Raw genomic sequence first — 22,378 nt, forward strand, 5'->3', positions numbered from 1 at the left:
CTTTTTATGAGAATGAGAAGCAAAGAATATAAAATATTTCATAATGCTGTAGTATTAAATCATATTTCCACCATTTATAATGAATGGTAAATGTTTTTAGAATGCTATTGTACATTTACGGAATGCTTTGATAAATAAGATATTGATGATTAGAAAAGAAATTTGTGATATTTAAGCAACATAACGTTCTAAAGCCTAGGAAAAGTTAGAAACAGAGCAGGTGATAGTGTGAGTAAGTGCAAAGTGAATGTTTTAAAATAAGTAGCACTTGGTTGACCTCATGTCAGAACCGGAGACAAGGGTGTGTGTTTGTCAATATATCCTTCATGTTTTACAGACTCCTAAGGGAACAAGGGAAGATACAATTTCACCTTTTCTGTGCCAAAACATTTTAATTATATCTTCTTCCAGCTACAGCGGTTCAGTAACCAAGGAGCTGACATTGATGCATGTGTTGATAAAGCTGCAAACATTCAAAATGAGATTAACAAAGATTTTGAGCAAAGGGTGACAGCTAATTTTGCACAGTATTCTGCATCTAATTCAGTCCAGCGTTATAATAGAATATTTTATAACTGTTTTGTTATTCAAAAGGACTTTTATGATGCATTTGTGTTTGTGGATATCTTTGTAGCATACTCAAAAATTATCTATCCTATGGCTTAAAACTATTTGCATCTGTGTTATAATGCTGAAACAATATTAAAGGGAAAAAAACCCTCTTATAATAAGTTTTTTTTGTAATTGTACTTTATCCTTGGAACTCTTTGCGTTTACCTTAATTTATCCCGGTACACTAGCTAGGGAAGATATAGAGATGACAAACATATATTTTCTAATATTGCTTAGTATGCACTAATACAATGACCGAGAAAAGTTATATTCAACTTATTTAATTAATAAAACTGTAGTTTCTTTATGTTCTTGAGCTTCTTTGAGCACATTTCAGTGTATTTCTTTTCTCTTCTATTCTCTACTTGAAAGCAGCAGACAGTCTTCTTTCACTTTTCTTTTTGTTTGTGAAATTTTCTTTTCTTTTTTTTTTTTTATCCACTCTCTTCTCCATCTGCTTTCACTTTTGTTTGCTTGGGCCGTCTCTCATCCCAACTTGATAATGAGGAATGCAGTGTGACCCTGACCTCTATCAGCCCATGCATGACCTTCTGACTCTACCATATAACCTTTGACCTTCTCTTTGACAGGTTGATTAATTACCCTGTGTTATGATTTATGAGTAAGTGCTATGTAAAAATAATAGACAACAGGTGGTCCTCCGAAAACTTTTTGTGGCATGTTTTCTTTTACTGACTAACTTGATGAGCTATTTGAAGTTGGAAACTTACTGGGATAATCTATGTTGGTTCACATTATGGTATTTTTATACCATGGAACACAACATTAGAATTTAGGGAGCTACAAGTCAAAGCATGGTCATGACAAACATTTTACAAGATATTAGCAGGGTGCTGTTACCTAAATGCAATTGGGAAGAAGCACAAAACAGAATCAAGTGACATTTCAGGCGTTTCATTCCCAGGTCACGTCTTGAGAAAATTGCTGAAATAATGGAGGGGGCATTTTTCAAGCAGAGCTGCAGCTCCAACAGCTATGTTTACTTTAACGCTTCACTAGTGACTTCTGATTGGTTGTCATGACCTCATCTCACTGTTGCACCTAGGATGTTGCAACAGTGACATATACATACCCTTCTTGAGAAAAAGATGAGAAGAAACACAACATACATCTTTCAGAAAAGATGAATGGACAGTGGTTTGTCCATTTCAACCATGGGTTGATGTAGTTTATAGATAAGACACTTTGGGTTTCATTTCCCTTGAGGATGAGCACCTATCTTCTTTCAAACCAAGCAGATAGAATGCTGAACGTGAAAAATATGATTGATAAATCTGTGTAAAATGATCCCTTACGGAGCCTTGCCTGAAGACCAAAACAGATAGTTCCGTAGGTCAAAGGATTCTACTCTGGCCCCTGACCTCTTTGGTCACATGTGGCTTTGCAGTATTGGCAGGTTAATATGTAGAGCTGAGTACTTTCAGCTGATTTTTTATGTAGCCAACCACAAGAGATTTGAAAAGATGTAGAATTTGCTCCCATTTTCCGATTTCCTTATAATTGGTAATTAACAGGCAAATTAACTTGGATAAATCTTCAGTTTTGGCAAGGTTTCATTGGGGTCAAAAGTACATTCTGTTTCTGGCCAGGCATTTTAAAATTTTATCTATTTGTAGAATCTTCTCCATAAGTACATTTCTGTACTGATTTAATTTCTTAAGCAAGATTTCCTCTTTGGTTCTTTGTGTTTGGCATCACCTGTCTGTTCTAGACCTCTGACCTAAGCCATCATTTGTTGATTGAATGATAAATGAACTATTATTTATTAGTAAGTGCATCTATAGACTTCAAAGTAAAGGAGGCCCAGAGGCCTGTGTATTCTGTTTAAATCACAGCAAGCACTGTGATGAATAAAATGCTATGTCAAGAAATAAAATTTGGGGAGTTTCTGATTAAGATCCCATGGTTTATACCTTATAAACACAGGTTTAATAATGAAACTATAGTTATAGCTACAAAAGGGTAGAAAATAGGATGAGGTAAATTAAAGAGCTAAAGCTTACTTTTACCAATATCTGTCGTCTTGATCACCTTGATCTTCTGTTAGACTGTGCAATCAAACGTAAGAGTTAATTAACAACTTTATGTATGCTTTGTCTCTTGAAATGTTGGATATTGGAATTGATTTGGGTGAATCATTACAAAAGATGCCAGAAGTTTCATTTATTTAGTTGTAGAATGTTAGATAATCAGTTTGATCACTTTATCTTGGTAAAGATAACAGAACTTTCCATGTACATTTGAAATGACCTAAATTTTCATCTTAGGAGAAATTTAGCATGCTTAAGGAATAATTAAATTAAAAATACTTCAATATAAAATGTTTAATGTTCTAAGCATTAATTGTGGAGATCTCCTTTGGAGTGGCAGTGCACAGTTCTTTTATGATATTATATTTGATGCCCGGTTTTATAGAGTAGTTTTGTAAAACTTTATGGGTACATTTGTTAAAGGTTAAACTAGGATCTCTTCTTACTTATTTCTGTTTGTACTGATTGAGTTACTTGGGATAGAAAGAATTGATTTTTAAAATGGTGTTTATTCTCTTTTTTTAAGATATAAATTTATATCATTCTATTTAAAACAGTTAAATTTAACTACTGGTTTGTGGTCTGCTTTGTTTACTCTGACTATTTACTTAGTTTACATATATTAATGTTAACATGGAAAAACTCTTTGTAGCTTTATTACGTAAAAGGATTTTTTGGACAATGTTCACATGTGGCAGAGAAAAAGAGGAAAAGATGAAGTTTTACTACATATCTTTAGGTGGGATAGTTAACTTTGTTTTGTTGCTCCAGCTTTCTCCTACTCATAAAATGGTTATGAATGGTCTCTGTGAATATTGCATTAATTATCAGGAAAATTTTATTTGAAAAATGTAAGTTTTTTACAGAATAGTAATTGAATTTGAAACAGAGACATTTATTAAAATTAGCTCTCATTTCCACAGAAAATGTTCCTGAATATTTTTTGATTGTTATTCCATTAATTAAATTTGCAGATGAAATATCTAAATGATAAAATATTTTCTGAATAAATCAAATGTTTAAAGAGAAGCATTCATTGTTGAAATTTATATGATAAAAATTCTTTAATTGATTTATATAGTCATGATTTAAAAATAGAATCATTTTTCATCTGTTGATGCCTTGGTGAAAAATTGACATTGTGTCTTTATAAAATTGGAGAAATGAGTCATGTAATTTTCAGTTACATAATCGATAACTTAGACAAATACTACTACTTTGATGATTTATGTGTTTCTAGTTTTTATACTTATTTAGATGGGACATGTCAAATTTCATAGTTCATTTAAAATCAAGTAGGCACAATAATTTCTCAATCTATGATTTGCAAAAATTGAAGTAAAAACTTCTGCTCAAATAAATCTGGCATTATGCAAATATTATTTCTAGTGATTAAATTATAAACTAGGGTGATAGTTTTCTCATTTTTGGTGACTATAAATTTTGTCTAAAGAATTTACCTTTATTTGGAGTTTATTCATTGTGCAAAGATGATGTTCATGTTCTATCAATTTATTAAAGTCCCACTTTGTTACCTTGCATTTGAAATTTTTCATATTATCATTAAAATGTAATATATCACTATTTTCATCTCTAAGAATTCTAAGATTCTGTTTTGGTCTTGCTAACCCTAACTCTTGTAAGTATGAAAGGCTGTGTGTGTGTGTGTGTGTGTGTGTGTGTGTGTGTGTGTAAAGTTCAGTTCACTCAGAGAAGGCAGGGAAGAAACATGACAGGAGACCACTTACTCACGGTACAGAATCTAGTAAGGAGGCAATTTTCTTTTTGGCCTATGGTGACCTTTTTTGACTATGTTCCTTACACCAGAGGCAGTGTACTGAATGCCTCTATTTCAGCCTGTTTAGCAGAGTGCAACAGTGTTCTTTAACTTACTTTTGGTGGGAGGAGAAGTTATAGCTGAAATTTGAGAAGGGCGTGAAAAGTTGTAAGAGGCACAAGGAAGAGGGGTAGGAACTTCCTTCAAATGTGATTTTAATAACTAGTTAAGTGTGTCCAACTGTAGAAAATCACCGAGTGACAATATGTCTACCTGACAGTGATCACAATGAATTACAAGACTTTTGAATAGCTATACAGATTAGAGTAAAGCAGAACCAAATAAAATATCTTTTGTCGGTAAAACTTTGACTTACCAGCTAAGAAACTTAAAAAAAACCATCTTGTCTTGTGTTTTGTTAATGAACATTTAAATTAAAAAATTTGTAAAGTGCTTTTATAAGCCTTTCATGAACAAGGTATGAAAGATTTTATTTAAACACATATTGAGGAATATGTGGTATTTTGTTTATCAGTTTGGTATATATTATTATATAGTTTTCATATGTGTAAGACAACTATATCTTAATTAACAGCCCTATCACTAAAATCAAAACTTCAGTGATCTTGAAAATCTCCAAACTATATCATGGTTTTAGACAATAATATCAACTGATTAGGGCGGAAACTGAAACAGTCCCAACGAAGTTTGTATGTAGTTTGTGAAATCAACTATTAAAAAAGCCAACAATGTGTAGCAATGTAGCATATTTAAAAATAAGGACAATTGAGTCTATGCTAATATTGGCTTGTATTACTGCTCTCAGTTTTTTTTTTTTTAATTATCATATGTTTGGTTTGGCAAAAAACAATTACATTTAAACTTGATGTAGAAGATTCTACAGTTACAGTTTTTGGAAAAGTATGTACTTTTTTTTTTTTTTTTTTTTTAGTAAGGATGAGAATTTTTTAACCTTTATTTTTAAGAGCTCTTATTTTTTAAACATAATATAACATATGTTTTAAGTATGACCTTACAAGATTTTACCAGACAAAATAGGGACACCCACAGTACAGAATTGAATAGAAAAGACAAGATATAAATAGCTTCAAAATTTTGTGTGGCTTGTTAGTGGTAATTGTTTATCCTCTATTTTCTCATGGTTAGATTATTCCATCAGTTACAATATAAATGCCAAAAGTTTCCTTAATTATAACTATAGAAAGGTTTGCCTTGCTAGAATTAAGTCAGACAGGAAAACATGTTTTTAAAACTTTTAAAAAAGTTTAATAGCTCAATAAGCTGTATTTTAAATTCTGGAACTTGTTTCCTGGTACTAGTTCTTAATAAAGAGAAAATTTTATGGTAGCTGAAAAATAAAAGAAATTTCAGGATTAAAAACTTTGTTCCATACATTATAGTAAGACATTATTTTGTTTTGTGATTTGCGTGCCTTCCTGAAAGAAGAGAGGTGAAAAAAATCCAGTATGCACAGGTAGACATTCTGTGTTCCTGATAATAAAGACATGTAAATCTGTAGGCTGTTTACTCCTTGTTAATTGCTTATTTTTTTAAGTTCAAACAAATAAAAAATACTCATTAAAGTGCAATTGTAAAGGAACAGAAATCCAGCAAAATGTGGTTGGAATTGTAAACTTCAATTTCAAAGAGGTTATTTTCTCAAAATATGTATTATAAATATTAATGTGGTTTGAAAGTGTATAATTTGATAATTTATTTGAATCATTTTGGGGGTTCTGGGAGATCTAGTACTTTTTAATTTAAGCTTTATTATTTTAATGTGTTACAATTATCTTTTTGATCTTATAGACAGTCTATGCTTATTTCTACACACAATACAGGCAGATAATTTTAAATCAATTTCTGTTGGAGAAATTAAAACTATAATCTATTATAAAGGAATATTTTAGTGAATATGTAACTATATTAAATCACTGAGATTTTAAGAACGTTTTTATGAATTGTAATGATTTCTAATATTAAATTATGCTGCCTTTTTTGCTTTCAAAACAGGAAGGATATGGAGTAATAGTACTGAATCCCAATGAAAACTATATCGAAGTAGAAAAGCCGAAGATACATGTACAGTCATCTTCTGATAGTTCAGATGAACCAGCAGAAAAACGGGAAAGAAAAGATAAAGTCTCTAAAGAAACAAAGAAGCGACGTGATTTCTATGAGAAGTATCGTAACCCCCAAAGGGAAAAAGAAATGATGCAGTTGTATATCAGAGTAAGTAATAAGCAAGATCATTACTTTCCTTCATTACTTCATTTCCCTTTTTTATAAAACCACAACAGCAACTAACATTTATTAAAAATCTTCCATGTGTTCAGACCTGTTCTAAGCAATTTTACATTCCTTTTCTTTATTTATAATTTATTTTTTAAATTATTTTGTTTATTTTTTTTAAGTGTTAATTTTTAAATTTTTAAAGATTTATTTCCCAAGGGTGTTATTTGAAATGTTTTCTGTTTTTTATTCAAAGTAACATTCTTATTTCAGTGTGATATTTTATTTAAGTCTCAAAATCAATTAATAATGCACTGTACAAACATCAGTCTTCGTCTTGGGTGGTTATAGTTTTAATGCATTGTTTTCCTATGAGCAACCATCCATCCACAGTTTCTCAGCTTAACTTCTGAAGGCTGATGGAGGGAGGAAGAGTAATTAATATCTTAATAAATATTTAAGCTAGAATAGTTTAGGAATAGTGTAATGAGGGAACTCTGTCCTTTGCTCTTTCCTTATCCAGTGAACCTTTGCACTTTGTAATGCTAGCAGCATGGGATCGTTATAGCAGTGCTGCCCAAGGAGTTCTAATTCTATAGGGGGCACAAACAATTTTATTTGCCCTTTGACACATTCTGCTTGATACACCACTGTGCATTACATATATGTGACAGATTCATGGAATTTTCAAAGCCCTTATTATGGGTGCTAGAAATATAATTTAATAGTACAGTATGTCCCAAATGCTATTGGGTAAGTAAAATAGTAAATTGATATGTTCTTCAAAAGTGAGCAATTCAGAACATTTAAATATAGACACTTTAACATTTTATAAATTATACTGTGAGATAGTAATAAAGTTTCAGATTATTCAACTTGAGCTATTTTTACATTTACTTTAAAACTCATTAGTAAAATATTTCATACCACCTTTGAGGCAAAATATGTAGCTTTCTAAGTTACTTTCTTTATTTTACTTCTAGTTCATGGCATAATTGCTATACTTTTGGGAGTTCTACTCCAAACATTCAAGACATTTGATTATAGGTCCGTCTGTTGAGTAAATTAGGACAGTTAAGCAGCATATAAATTCTCAGGACCCCAAAAAATATATCCAGATCAAGACTACCTAAAGCATGTCATACAATGAGTCAAGCAAAAGTTAGGCAGATTACAATATTTAAATTTCTGAAAAGCATCTCACTATTTAATATATTGTTTGCAAAACAAAAACAATGATTAAATTTGGAATTCATAAGTAGCTTGCTCATGTAGTTATATTACTGCCTTTCTTCACCATGACTGCATCAGGGTCCTGATGTCACCTTCTTCTCTTTCGGTTGTCCTGAGCTTCCTAATTAATGTGATCCAGTCTGTCAACCACCATCTTAAGATAGAATTAAAAAAAAATTCCCCCTTATATCTGGATCCCAAAAATGAATTGTATAAGTTTTTGAAATATACAAATCACTCGCAATATTCAGTTTCCTATGTGAAATGCAAACAAAAAGTGATTTTGCGTATTAAGTTTTTTACTTCTTAAACAGTTTCTTTTATTTGCCTATGATATGTACAGATTAAGCATCTATTTCTGACATCTGTCTTTTAAGTTTTATTTCTTTTCTATTTTCTCTTTATCATGTCACTATTGCTTTAATTTTTCTCTTTTGTTCTCTTGTATGTGTGCATTTTCTTTATTCTTTTTTCACGTCTGTTTTGTTTATTTCTGCATCTATTTTTTTCTTATACCAAGGGAAAAAAATCTTTTTATGTTGCTTCATTAAGATTTACCTTTCCCTTTGTCTTTTGTTCTTTGTTTTATCTCTTCTACACTCCTGCTATTTTTACTTCATATCATGTCTTTTTGCCTCTTTTTATCTTGTCCCATTTCACTCATCTAGGTTTTCATTGAAAGCACCAAGAGACAAAAATAGACTCATGTAGGGCTTCCCTGGTGGTGCAGTGGTTGAGAGTCCGCCTGCTGATGCAGGGGACGCGGGTTCGTGCCCCAGTCTGGGGCACATGCCGTGGGGCGGCTGGACCCGTGAGCCATGGCTGCTGAGCCTGCACGTCCGGAGCATGTGCTCCACAACAGGAGAGGCCACAACAGTGAGAGGCCTGCGTACCGCAAAAAAAAAAAAAAAAATAGACTCATGTAGATAACACAGCTTTATACCTGATAGTCTTAGTTATGAATGTTATTTTTCTTAATAAACACCCTTTCTCTTAAAATCTTCCAGAATTGTGCAAAATAGCAGAGCTAAGCTGACACTCTTCAAACATACTTCTAGATAGTAAGCCATGATCCTGTAGTGGGAAAGAGAATAATGGTTCATCTTGTGTCAGGTGCCTTAATCCTTAGGTAATTTTGATCCACTCAAGAAGTGACTTCTAGTACTCTCCTTTCCTCTACATATCTCCAAATATGTATTTGTAATTTTCAGACACAGAGCATGTATGTGATGAGGATGAGTTAACTTTTATTTATATACTTCTTAACCATTTACATTTTGAAATCAATCATCTATTCTTTGGAACAACCCCATGAGCTAGGTAAATCAAATAATTTCACCCTATTTTATAGTTAAAGAAACTGATGCATAGATGGTACATTTTTGTCTAGGATCATATAACTACTAAATGATGGAACTAAGTGTTAAAACCAGTGCTTCTGATTACTGTAGATTCTTGCTCTCTTTCCTCTTTACCACATTGTTCTAACTGGTTGAAAATAAAATATGTATCTGAAATATGAAAATTAAATCAATTATAATAAAAGCATGATATGATACAGTAAACTACATTTGATGATTATATAGATTTTTGACCACTTATCATTTAATGGACACTAGTAAATGTCAGTAAACAATTTATTTATAGTTTGTTTATAATATATAAATAATAATGTTAACACATTGACCAGGGGATTTTTGCAGAAACTAATGCCTGTGGCCGCAATACATCTCCAGTCAAAAATGTGTTAAAAAATTTAATATGATCAATAATATTGATCCCATTTTACAGATGAGGAGACTAAGAGTCAATACTTAGTAAATTTCCCGAGGTCACATAGCTCTTAACATAAGGTCCATGGGGCAGGGGCTTAGTCTGTTTTTTTCATTGCTGTAACCCAGAGCCTAGAACAGAACCATAATAATGATAATAATAATAATAATAATTTTTTATTTGATAAATAAGATGGTAGAACCAGGATTAAAATCCCAAACTACTACTGCTTTTTCTAATATGTCTTGCATTATTAAAGCATACTACTTGATCTTCTGTGAGGAAACATTCAAAGAAACCAAAACGAAGAAAATGAAGAAAAATTACATTGTTAATCCCCTGCCCAATCCAGTAACTGAGAAGACATTCTGAAAATTAATGATAAAAAATCGGTTTGTCATGATTTATTTGATACCTTGATTGACCTATACATTTTCATCTGAATATGTAAAGGTGAGATACCCTATTTTCTTTTTTAGCTATATAATCATGATGCTAAAATTATGGATGAAAATGGAAATATTTATGCCAACCTATTGCTATTTCTGTTTTACACACTTGCTCATAAGAGTACAGCCAGGCTATTGTACTTGCTCTACCCTGTATACACTTTGTGCTTTATGGGATCTGTAACTTTGCTTTTCTGTTCTTTCCCTTAATCCAGATTCTATCCATGTTGTAGTGCCCAGCTGAAATCCCACTCATCCACACCCATCATATTTAGTGACCTCTCCTTAGTAAGACTGTTGGGAGTTGTCATGATTAGTTAACTTGTATGGAATTTATCATGTTCTATCTTGAGCTATCTCTTCTGTCTCATAATATTATTATCAATTTATCTTTTACACCTTTCCACTATAGCCCTACAATCCTTTGAGCATGCTTTATAGATTTTGGAATTGCATATCAATCCTTATGAATAAGCAGACAGGAGCCAGTTTTTACAGTAGTACAGTGCATACTGCGAGAAAGTCAGGAACTGATGCTAAATCTACTCACTAGGATCCAATCCCCTGGAAGGAGACCAAAGCAAAAAGACTAGGCCTTAGTCTAGAGATACCTAGATAATGTGACTTGCAGCATAGGAATGAGGGTTTTTCTGGTATCAAACTGTACCATAAGAGGACAAATATTCAGACTAAAGAAGAAGATCAGTAGAAGAACTTTATAGTATGTAGGTGGAATATAGGCAAAAGTGATTTGATACTGATCTATGTAATATTGTGTTAGAATTGCTTGAATATATCTTCCCTAAGAAACTTAGTTGTGGACTGTAGTGATAGGAAGTAAAATAGAGGGATTAGACTTAGAACATTAAAAAAAATAAAACTACTAGAAGTGGAGGGGGAAGGGAGATCATATGGCCACAGAAGGAAAAATCCAAATGTGGAGGAGACATTTAGAGAATAGGAATCTTGGCAGAGCCTGGCATTACACATTGAAGATACTCAAATATTTATGGATTGATTGCTTGTTGACATCCATCAAAAAACTTATTCCTTAACACGCAAGATATTTGGTGTCTAGTTTTCTGACTGATTTTTTTCAGCATTCCTGTGAATTTTTGCGATTGTTCAGAAACAGCCAGCTCTGATAAACTGAAGCTTTCTTTTAAAAAAAATCTGTTTTTGATGCTCTGACTTGGACTATGTCCAAAATATTGCTGAAGGCTAATAAGTATCCTTTCTTCTCCTCTGTACCTCTTCTTTTCCGTGCAAATGCCACAGGAAGTCATTTTTATCTAGTGATTTAGCAACCAAATTCAACTCATTTATATTTCAATCAATGATTGTTTAATCTCTGAAACCATTTTATTTTCCTAGAATATTCAAGTATATGACTTTTCTTTCTCTGGCATCCAGTAAATAGCCAAAATCTCCTGTGAAATTTTTGCAAATATCTAGTATACACCAGCAGAAATAAAGTAGAATCCAGGCCTAAAACTTTAAGATTAGCAAAGTATAGTTTTATTTTACTTACTAAATGAGTATAAATAGACGTGACTAACTATTGGATTGTGTAGCACATTTCTGATGCATTAGGAGCAGAGCTTGAGAGATCAAAATACTTCGTCTTTCATGTGGCAACTTTCCTTAACTATGAAATAATGTACTTTCTGGCATATATTATGGCTTATTAAGGGGATTGATTTGGTCTAGGCAATAAACATCATGTCAGACATGCCTGGCAGGAAAACCTGCTTAATATGTTTTGTAATAAGATGGAACTTTTTGTTCTCAGAAACATCTGCCAACTGAATTCAAGAGTGAAGACAGAAAATGTCATCAATTTAGTGGTAATCCTATAAATTTAGTTTCTTTTTGAGCAACACACATCAAGACACACAAAATTCCCAGTGTTAATCACCACTGGTATAGTACTTTGTAAAATGATGAAACAAAAACATTTTATTTTTATATAATGTGTTAATTAATTCATAATGAATTTTAATATTTCAACTGATAAAATTTTAACAAGCATCTTGCCAACAGATTATTTTTTAAAGCATCTGTTTTTTAATGTGTTGGGTTGAGAACTGAGTCAAATGGCTAAATATGTACATATATTCTTTTTAAAAACATATTTCAACCCCCATAATAATAGATACACTATTTTTCCCCTTAGACCACCAGGGGCTGCTGCTGTTCATATTGAATTTTGTTTTCCTCAGAAACTGAATACACCAATCACACTACATTTTTTCTTTCTTCCTTCTTTTTCCTTAGCCCAAAATCTTTTAAAATATAACTAGAAAGAAAAATGAATAGACTTAGCTAGTAACTAAGTAATCAATATAAGAATGTATTATTTTAAACATTTTCTGTATTCTAAGACATCTACATTTTTCCAAATAAACTTAAAACCTGTAGTCATTGAAGGCAGATTGTGATAATAACTCTTTTTATTTCCTATTTTTAGTGCCTGAATAACATTTAGAATCATATCCTTTGCAGAGAGGTGGTGTGGAGATGAGATTAGAAGTGCAAAGTCAGATAGACCTGAGCTTGAATCTCAGCTCTTCCACTTAATATAGCGTCACCTCAAACAAGTTAACTTCCTTATGCCTCAGTTTTTTGTCTGAAAAATGGAATGATAATAATATATATAAAGTGAACATAGTATCCGGCACATAGTCTTGGGACTTCTGGGCCAATAAATAACATCCTGTCTTCTCTCAAGTTCAGAATCAATTGAGAAAGAATCCGATTTCAAAATCCCCTTGCAACTTTTGGTACCTTGTACCAAAAATAATACCCCTGTCTTACCCTCCTGGATTTGGAACCCAGTGAACACTATAGCATAGGAATCAGACAGAAGGAGATCAAAACATCAGCTTTGCTAATTGATGTAGTTCAACTGGAAAATGTGGCTTAGATCTATGGCTAAATTCAGACTTCCTAGTGTATTTCCCCCTGAAATGAATTTTCACCTTTCCTCCAAACATCCAGTGTGTCTTTAACATGATAGAAAGCAAGCTGGAATGCATCCTTCCTGCAGCAGATCATTGTTATTACTACTTGCATTTTCTAAGAACTCAATACAGCAATATTAAAATGTAATCATTAAATGTTCACTAAAGCATACGTTAGTTTCTTCATTTTAAGGTTTTCATTTAAAAGAGAAGCTCTGATCAAACCTAATTACAGAGAAGATTTCCATAAAATTGTAAAGCTTTGAAAGGGCCATAATTCTATTTCAACTCATCAGAAATTAATCTTTGTATTTTCATGTTTCATGTTACCAAAGCCTAGTAAACACAGTCGATTTTTTAATAAATATTTGATGAATGCATGTTTGAATAAATACTTGCGAACATGAACCTACAAAGCAAAAGAGACAGACCCTTCACTATATAAATCTACTCTTTTTTTTTTTTTTTTTTTTTTTTTGCGGTACGTGGGCCTCTCACTGTTGTGGCCTCTCCCATTGCAGAGCACAGGTTCCGGACGCGCAGGCTCAGCGGCCATGGCTCACGGGCCCAGCTGCTCCACGGTATGTGGGATCTTCCCGGACCGGGACCCGAACCCGTGTCCCCTGCATCGTCAGGCGGACTCTCAACCACTGCGCCACCAGGAAAGCCCTAAATCTACTCTTTTATATTGACTAGCATGAGGTTGAAAGAACTGTGAGACTATGTATATTATGTCTAAACAACACTAACACTCAGAAAATTAGTGCATTGTTCTCTAAATTCAACTAGCAGCCATTTTTAAGTCTACCAAGCATTCTTTGGATGTGGTTAAAAACCAGTCAAAATGAAGAATTAGAAATAAGTAAAATAATTAGATATTTAGATTTGTAACAGAAATTACAGAAAAGACCAAAGCTCCGCATTTAGGGGTTTAGATTGGCCACTGACGAATTTTAGTGGGGGGATTCTGCCATAAATATAAGGTAGTGGAAAGAATAAGAACTTTAGAATCAAAAAGGTGCATGCTGTAACCTTAATTCTCTCGCTTACAAGCTGTGACTTTAGGCAAGTCACCTCTCCTCTCTGAGTTTCAGTTTCTTCATCTGTAAAATAGGGATAATCATAGCTATTAGGCTGTTGTATGGAATTAATGAGGTAAATTAATGTGTATGAAAACAGCCAGTGGGATACCTACTATTCAGTATATCCCCTTTCCTTTCTCTTCCCTCCTTATTCCCTTTCCCTTAGGAAATATGGAGAGAATTACGGCCAGATGACATCTCTCCCAATTAGTTTACATTCAGTTGCTTCTCAAACCTTTTGGTCTCAGGACCCTTTTGCAAATGCTTAAACATTATTAAGGTCACTAAAGGGTTTTTGTTTATATGGGTTACATCTACTGATATTTTCCATAAGAAGAATTAAACCTGAGAAATTTTTAAATATTTATTTTAAAATAACAATAATAAACCTGTTATATGATGACATAAATAACATATTTTTTATGAGAAATAAGTATATTTTCCAAAACAAAAATCACATAGTGAGATGTGTGACATTTTTTTAAAGTCTCTTTAATGTTTGGCTTAATAAAAGACAGCTGAATTCCTACATGCATCTTGTGATATATTGTCTTTATTGACATTTATTAAGAAAATTTGGCTTCACACAGATATGCATTTGTATAAAGAAGGAGTGTTTTAAAAGTTTTTTTTTTTTTGTGGTACGTGGGCCTCTCACTGTTGTGGCCTCTCCCGTTGCGGAGCACAGGCTCCGGACGTGCAGGCTCAGCGGCCATGGCTCACAGGCCTAGCCGCACCGCGGCATGTGGGATCTTCCCAGACCGGGGCCCGAACCCGTGTCCCCTGCATCGGCAGGTGGACTCTCAACCACTGCGCCCCCAGGGAAGCCCCTAAAAAGTTTTTCAGATAAGTATATATACTCTTCTTTGATGCTGTACCAACATTCAACAAGAGGTAATAGTTTCTTAAAGATTAGTTGCTGTGTGAATCTAAAACACATCAGTGAGCATTGCATACTCTGTTTTATGGAAATCCATTGGTCTTTGTTGTACTTTGAATGGATCTTTTACCCATGAATGACTTTATAACATCTTGTATTGGTCATTTGGAAAATATTGTTTCACTGAGCTATACAGATCTTCCAAATGTTGACATATTTTATTATGTAGTATCAAAAATTCCTATCTATTACTGTTCCTACCAATCTCATCCACAAAGCTTTTAAGAATTGAAAAACTATCAAGCTTATCAAGGAGTGTACAAGTTGCCCCAAATTTTAATTTTATCAAGAAAGCTCAATTTTTATTAGCGACAAATATTGTCAGTTGTTTTCCTTAAACTGTCAGGCTTTGTTCATTTCAAGAAAATGGCTTCCAAATGCCCAAATCTGAATCATAGTTTGTTTCTCAATCTTACAAGTAAAGATGGTGTTCCATTAAAAAAGTGGCTGCTTTAGCTCACAACTCAATTAATTGCACAACTAGTTTTTCTCCAGACAACCATCATAACATAATTTGGTTTGCAGGTGCTTTATGCGTTCCTTCTATTCATCACTCAGAATATTAAACAGACATATGCTCAGGGGTTGAGATTTAATAAAAGTAGTTTTTCTGCTTCATCAACATCTTTAAGCAAACTTTCTTTTTTTTTCCCCTGAGTATATGGTAGTGAATAATACAATGACTACTAGAGTTTAGAACCGCTACAGTGATCTGTGCTAATTCACAACAGTTTTAATTCTCCATTGTTTTCAACTGTTAATGCAAATGCTAACACAGTGAAAAAGACAAATAATGTCTTAGTATTATTATGCAGACCCCCTGAAAGGGTCTGTGGAAACCCCAGAGGTTTGCTGACCACATTTCTAGAACCATTGGTCTACATCTCTTTTCTGGAGTAAGCGTAGAATCAACAAAAGCAAGCAGTTTAGATTAGGATAAGAAACATTTTTTTTTTCAGTTCTTGTTTTAGGCAGTATATAACTAGAACAATATAAGCAGCTATGTAACCTGAAATAGAGAAACTAGAACAGAGTAGGACTGGTTTATTAAGGCATTTGGTCCTATCCAGTTTGAACTTTTCTCATCTGGACTCAGCAAGCACTATGTCTAGACTGCTTCACCTGTTCTCTGCCCCGTGCCATCCCCTTTCATTGAAACTAACATGTCAAGTCCACAGTGACCAGGTCAGTGGAATTTGAGGATTTAGAATTTGTTTTCTACTGCTCTTCCCCAAAAATAAAAGACCCTGGAGAATCACATGCCCATTTGGGGTTTTAGCAACTACAGCTTTCATTCTCTTCTTTTCCCTAAAATGAGTGGCCTCTTGCTTCCCAGGAAAGCTCAAATATTTATCCCTGCTATCCAGCTGGGGTCTATTTTATTACCATATTCTACTTGTTCTTTACTGGTGCTATCTCTCTGTTACTGGTGCTGTCTTCCTGTTTTATATTTTCTTTACTTTGCATTAGAATATTTCTAGAGTAGTTAAGAACTGGGTTTCTGGTGTTTGGCAACATGTGTACTGGATTTTGCAAATAGTATTCACTCAGTAAATATTAGTTAGAAATATTGTATATAATATCCTTGATTTACAGTCCACTTGCACCTGTCATTGACTCTCTTTCCATTTGTGAAGCCATGCTCCTCTTAGCTCTCCAAATTGGGTTCCTCTTATTTCTTGTCTAAGAAAACATTTGACAGTAACTGTCTAAACTACAATTGGATTCCCCATGCTTCTGTTTGGCTTTGATCATGAATCACTTTGGTCATGTTCACAATTTCCACCCCCTTCTTGGGAAAAGGGGGCAATTTAAGACCCTCTGACCCCAACTCCTTCCCCCCTTGAGCATCCATTTGTACAGTTAGAAGTAGTTGTCATCATTTGTTTGTTCGTGTAATCCTCATAATTGTCTTATGTATTACCCTGACTTTACACATCCTTAAATGAGACTCAGAAATGTAAATAGACTTACTCATAGTTACATATCTAATAAGAGTAACTAAACCAAGGTTTGAGCCCCAGTCTGTCTGACTGCAAAACCTCTGTTTTTCCCACTATACTACATTGCCAATAATGAACATTTCCTACAACTGATTCTCTAAGAATTCTCTGTATGTATGTGAAATATATATACATGAGTGAAAGGATAAATGGATCGTTCTTGGATTGCAGGCAATTGCTGTAATCAGAATAGTATTTCCCACATGCAACAGTTTATTCAAAGACCGTACTTAGAGGATTACAATGGTTAGATATATTGGGTATAGAATTTGCGACCCACATTCTCTCCTTGAGAGTAAGACACCCTTACACATTTTTTTGTAACATCTTTATTGGACTATAATTGCTTTACAGTGTTGTGTTAGTTTCTGCTGTATAACAAAGTTAATCAGCTATATGCATATGTATATCCCCATATCCGCTCCCTCTTGCATCTCTCTCCCACCCTCCTTATCCCACCCATCTAGGTGGTCGAAAACCACTGAGCTGATCTCCCTGTGCTATGCAGCTGCTTCCCACTAGCTATCTATTTTACAATTGATAGTGTATATATGTCCATACCACTCACTCACTTCACCCCAGCTTACCCTTCCCCCTCCCTGTGTCCTCAAGTCCATTCTCTACATCTGTGTCTTTATTCCTGTCCTGCCCCTAGGTTCATCAGAACCTTTTTTCTTTCAGATTCCATATATGTGTGTTAGCATATGGTATTTGTTTTCCTCTTTCTCACTTACTTCACTCTGTATGACAGACTCTAGGTCCATCCACCTCACTACAAATAACTCTATTTCGTTTCTTTTTATGGCCAAGTAATATTACATTGTATATATGTGCCACATCTTCTTTATCAATTCATCTGTCGATAGACACTTAGGTTGCTTCCATGTCCTGGCTATTGTAAATAATGCTGCAGTGAACACTGTGGTACATGGCTCTTTTTGAATTATGGTTTTCTCAGGGTATATGCCTAGTAGTGTGATTGCTGGGTCATATGGTAGTTCTTCTTTTAGTTTTCTAAAAAACCTCCAGACTGTTCTCCATAGTGGCTGTATCAATTTATATTCCCACCAACAGTGCAAGAGGGTTCCCTTTTCTCCACACCCTCTCCAGCATTTATTGTTTGTAGATTTTTTGATGATGGCCATTCTGACCAGAGTGAGGTGATACCTCATTGTAGTTTTGATTTGCATTTCTCTAATGATTAGTGATGTTGAGCATCTTTTCATGTATTTGTTGGCAATCTGTATATCTGCTTTGGAGAAATGTCTCTTTAGTTCTTCTGCCCATTTTTGGATTAGGTTGTTTATGTTTTTAATATTGAGCTGTGTGAGCTGCTTGTGTATTTTAGAGATTAATCCTTTGTCAGTTGCTTCATTTGCAAATATTTTCTCCCATTCTGAGGGTTGTCTTTCCGTTTTAATGTTTCCTTTGCTGTGCAAAAGGTTTTAAGTTTCATTAGGTCCCATTTGTTTATTTTTGTTTTTATTTTCATTTCTCCAGGAGGTGGGTCAAAAAGGATCTGGCTGTGATTCATATCATAGAGTGTTCTGCCTATATTTTCCTCTAAGAGTTTTATAGTGTCTGGCCTTACATTTAGGTCTTTAATCCATTTTGAGCTTATTTTTGTGTATGGTGTTAGGGAGTGTTCTAATTTCATTCTTTTACATGTAGCTCTCCAGTTTTCCAAGCACCACTTACTGAAGAGACTGTCTTTTCTCCATTGTATATTCTTGCCTCCTTTATCAAAGATAAGGTGACCATATGTGCGTGGGTTTCTCTCTGGGCTTTCTATCCAGTTCCATTGATCTGTATTTCTGTTTTTGTGCCACTACCATACTGTCTTGATTACTGTATCTTTGTAGTATAGTCTGAAGTCTGGGAACCTGATTCCTCCAGCTATGTTTTTCTTTCTCAAGATTGCTTTGGCTATTTGGTGTCTTTTGTGTTTCCATACCAATTGTGAAATTTTTTGTTCTAGCTCTGTGAAAAATGCCTTTGGTAGTTTGATAGGGATTGCTTTGAATCTGTAGATTGCTTTGGGTAGTAGAGTCATTTTCACAATGTTGATTTTTCCAATCCAAGAACATAGTATATCTCTCCATCTGTTTGTATCATCTTTAATTTCTTTCATCAGTGTCTTATAGTTTTCTGAATACAGGTCTTTTGTCTCCTTAGGTAGGTTTATTCCTAGGTATTTTATTCTTTTTGTTGCAGTGGTAAATGGGAGTGTTTCCTTCCTTTCACTTTCAGATTTTTCATCATTAGTGTATAGGAATGCAGATTTCTGTGCATTAATTTGTATCCTGCAACTTTACCAAATTCATTGATTAGCTCTAATAGTTTTCTGGTAGCATCTTTAGGATTCTCTATGTGTAGTATCATGTCATCTGTAAACAGTGACAGTTTTACTTCTTCATTTCTAATTTGGATTCCTTTTATTTCTTTTTCTTCTCTGATTGCTGTGGCTAAAACTTCCAAACTATGTTGAATAATGGTGGTGAGAGTGGGCAACCTTGTCTTATTCCTGACCTTATTGGAAATGGTTTCAGTTTTTGACCATTGAGAACAATGTGGCTGTGGGTTTGTCATATATGGCCTTCATTATGTTGAGGTACGTTCCCTCTATGCCTGCTTTCTCAGAGTTTTTATCATAAATGAGTATTGAATTTTGTCAGAAGCTTTTTCTGCATCTATTGAGATTATCGTATTGTTTTTATCCCTCAATTTGTTAATATGGTGTATCACATTGATTTGCGTATGTTGAAGAATCCTTGCAACTCTGGGATAAACCCCACTTGATCATGGTGTATGATCCTTTTAATATGCTGTTGGATTCTGTTTGGTAGTATTTTTTTTTTTTTTTTTTTTGCGGTATGCAGGCCTCTCACTGTTGTGGCCTCTCCCGTTGCGGAGCACAGGCTCCGGATGCGCAGGCCTAGCGGCCATGGCTCACGGGCCCAGCCGCTCCGCGGCATATGGGATCCTCCCAGACCGGGGCACGAACCCATATCCCCTGCATCGGCAGGCGGACTCTCAACCACTGTGCCACCAGGGAGGCCCTGTTTGGTAGTATTTTGATGAGGATTTTTGCATCTGTATTCATAAGAGATACTGGCCTGTAGTTTTCTTTTTTTGGTGACATCTTTGTCTGGTTTTGGTATCAGAGTGATGGGTGCCTCGTAGAATAAGTTTGGGAGTTTTCCTCCCTCTGCTATATTTTTGAAGAGTTTGAGAAGGATAGGTGTTAGCCTTTCTCTAAATGTTTAATAGAATTTGCCTGTGAAGCCATCTGGCCCTGGGCTTTTGTTGTTTGGAAGATTTTTAATCACAGTTTCAGTTTCAGTGCTTGTGATTGGTCTGTTTATATTTTCTATTTCTTCCTGGTTCAGTCTCGGAAGGTTGTACTTTTCTAAGAATTGGTCCATTTCTTCCAGGTTGTCCATTTTACTCGCATATAGTTGCTTGTAGTAATCTCTTATGATCCTTTGTATTCCTACAGTGTCAGTTGTTATTTCTCCTTTTTCATTTCTAATTCTGTTGATGTGAGTCTTCTCCCTTTTTTTCTTGATGAGTCTGGCCAATCGTTTCTCTATTTTGTTTATCTTCTCAAAAACCAGCTTTTAGTTTTATTGATCTTTGCTATAGTTTTCTTCATTTTTTTTCATTTATTTCTGATCTAATCTTTATGATTTCTTTCCTTCTGCTAGCTTTGGGATCTTTTTGTTCTTCTTTCTCTAATTGCTTTAGGTGTAAGGTTAGGTTTTTTCTTTGAGATGTTTCTTGTTTCTTGAGGTAGGATTGTATTGCCATAAACTTCCCTCTTAGAACTGCTTTTGCTGCATCCCATAGGTTTTGGGTCATCGTGTCTTCATTGTCATTTGTTCCCAGGTATTTTTTGTTTTCCTCTTGATTTCTTCAGTGATGTCTTCGTTATTTAGTAGTATGTTCTTTAGCCTCCATGTATTTATATTTTTCACAGATTTTTCCTGTAATTGATATCTAGACTCATAGTGTTGTGGTCAGAAAATATACTTGTTACGATTTCAGTTTTCTTAAATTTACCAAGGCTTGATTCGTGACCCAAGATATGATCTATCCTGGAGAATGTTCCATGAGCACTTGAGAAGAAAGTGTATTCTGTTGTTTTTGGATGGAATGTCCTATAAATATCAATTAGGTCCATCATTTTTAATGTGACATTTAAAGCTTGTGTTTCCTTATTTATTTTCATTTTGGATGATCTGTCCATTGGTGAAAATGGGGTGTTAAAGTCCTCTACTATGATTGTGTTACTGTCAATTTCCCCTTTTATGGTTGTTAGCATTTGCCTTATGTATTGAGGTACTCCTATGTTGGGTGCATAAATATTTACAATGTTATATCTTCTTCTTGGATTGATCCCTTGATCATTATGTAGTGTCCTTCTTTGTCTTTTTAATTGTCTTTATTTTAAAGTCTTTTTTGTCTGATATGAGAATTGCTACTCCAGCTTTCTTTTGATTTCCATTTGCATGGAATATCTATCCCCTCACTTTCAGTCTGTGTGTGTTTCTAGGTCTGAAGTGGATCTCCTGTAGACATCATATGTACCGGTCTTGTTTTTGTAACCATTCAGTGAGTTTGGTCTTTTGGTTGGAGGATTTAATCCATTTACATTTAAGGTAATTATCAATATGTATGTTCCTATTACCATTTTCTTAATTGTTTTGCTTTGTTTTTGTAGATATTTTCCTTCTCTTGTGTTTCCTGCCTAGAGAAGTTTCTTTAGCATGTGTTGTAAAGCTAGTTTGGTGGTGCTAACTTCTCTTAATGTTTCATTATCTGTAAAGGTTTTAATTTCTCCATCAAATCTGAATGGGATCCTTGCTGGGTAGAGTAATCTTGGTTGTAGGGTTTTCCCTTTCATCATTTTAAATATGTCCTGCCACTCCCTTCTGGCCTGCAGAGTTTCTGCTGAAAGATCAGTTGTCAGCCTTATGGGGATTCCCTTGTATGCTATTTGTTGCTTTTCCCTTGCTGCTTTTAATATTTTTTCCTTGTATTTAATTTTTGATAGTTTGATTAATATTTGTCTTGGCATGTTTCTCCTTGGATTTATCCTGTATGAGACTCTCTGCTCTTCCTGGACTTGATTAACTATTTCCTTTCCCATATTAGGGAAGTTTTCAACGATAATCTCTTCAAATATTTTCTCATACCCCTTGTTTTTCTCTTCTTCTGCTGGGACCCCTATAATTCAAAT

At 34.1% G+C, this 22,378-nt stretch overlaps 1 protein-coding gene across 8 annotated transcripts in view; it reads left to right on the top strand.

Annotated features, from left to right (window-relative positions):
* Nucleotides 1-22,378, top strand: part of ARB2A (ARB2 cotranscriptional regulator A) — a 455,970-nt gene that overhangs the window by 179,909 nt on the left and 253,683 nt on the right. For all 8 annotated transcript variants that reach the window (XM_082623477.1, XM_082623475.1, XM_082623478.1 and 5 more), the window contains one exon: nucleotides 6,475-6,693. In XM_082623477.1, coding sequence (XP_082479603.1) covers nucleotides 6,475-6,693 — 219 coding nt within the window. The remainder of the gene's footprint in view (nucleotides 1-6,474; nucleotides 6,694-22,378) is intronic.

This window comes from Mesoplodon mirus (assembly GCF_964341445.2).
Source record: "Mesoplodon mirus genome assembly, chromosome: 5".
In the NCBI taxonomy this organism is placed as follows: domain Eukaryota; kingdom Metazoa; phylum Chordata; class Mammalia; order Artiodactyla; family Ziphiidae; genus Mesoplodon; species Mesoplodon mirus.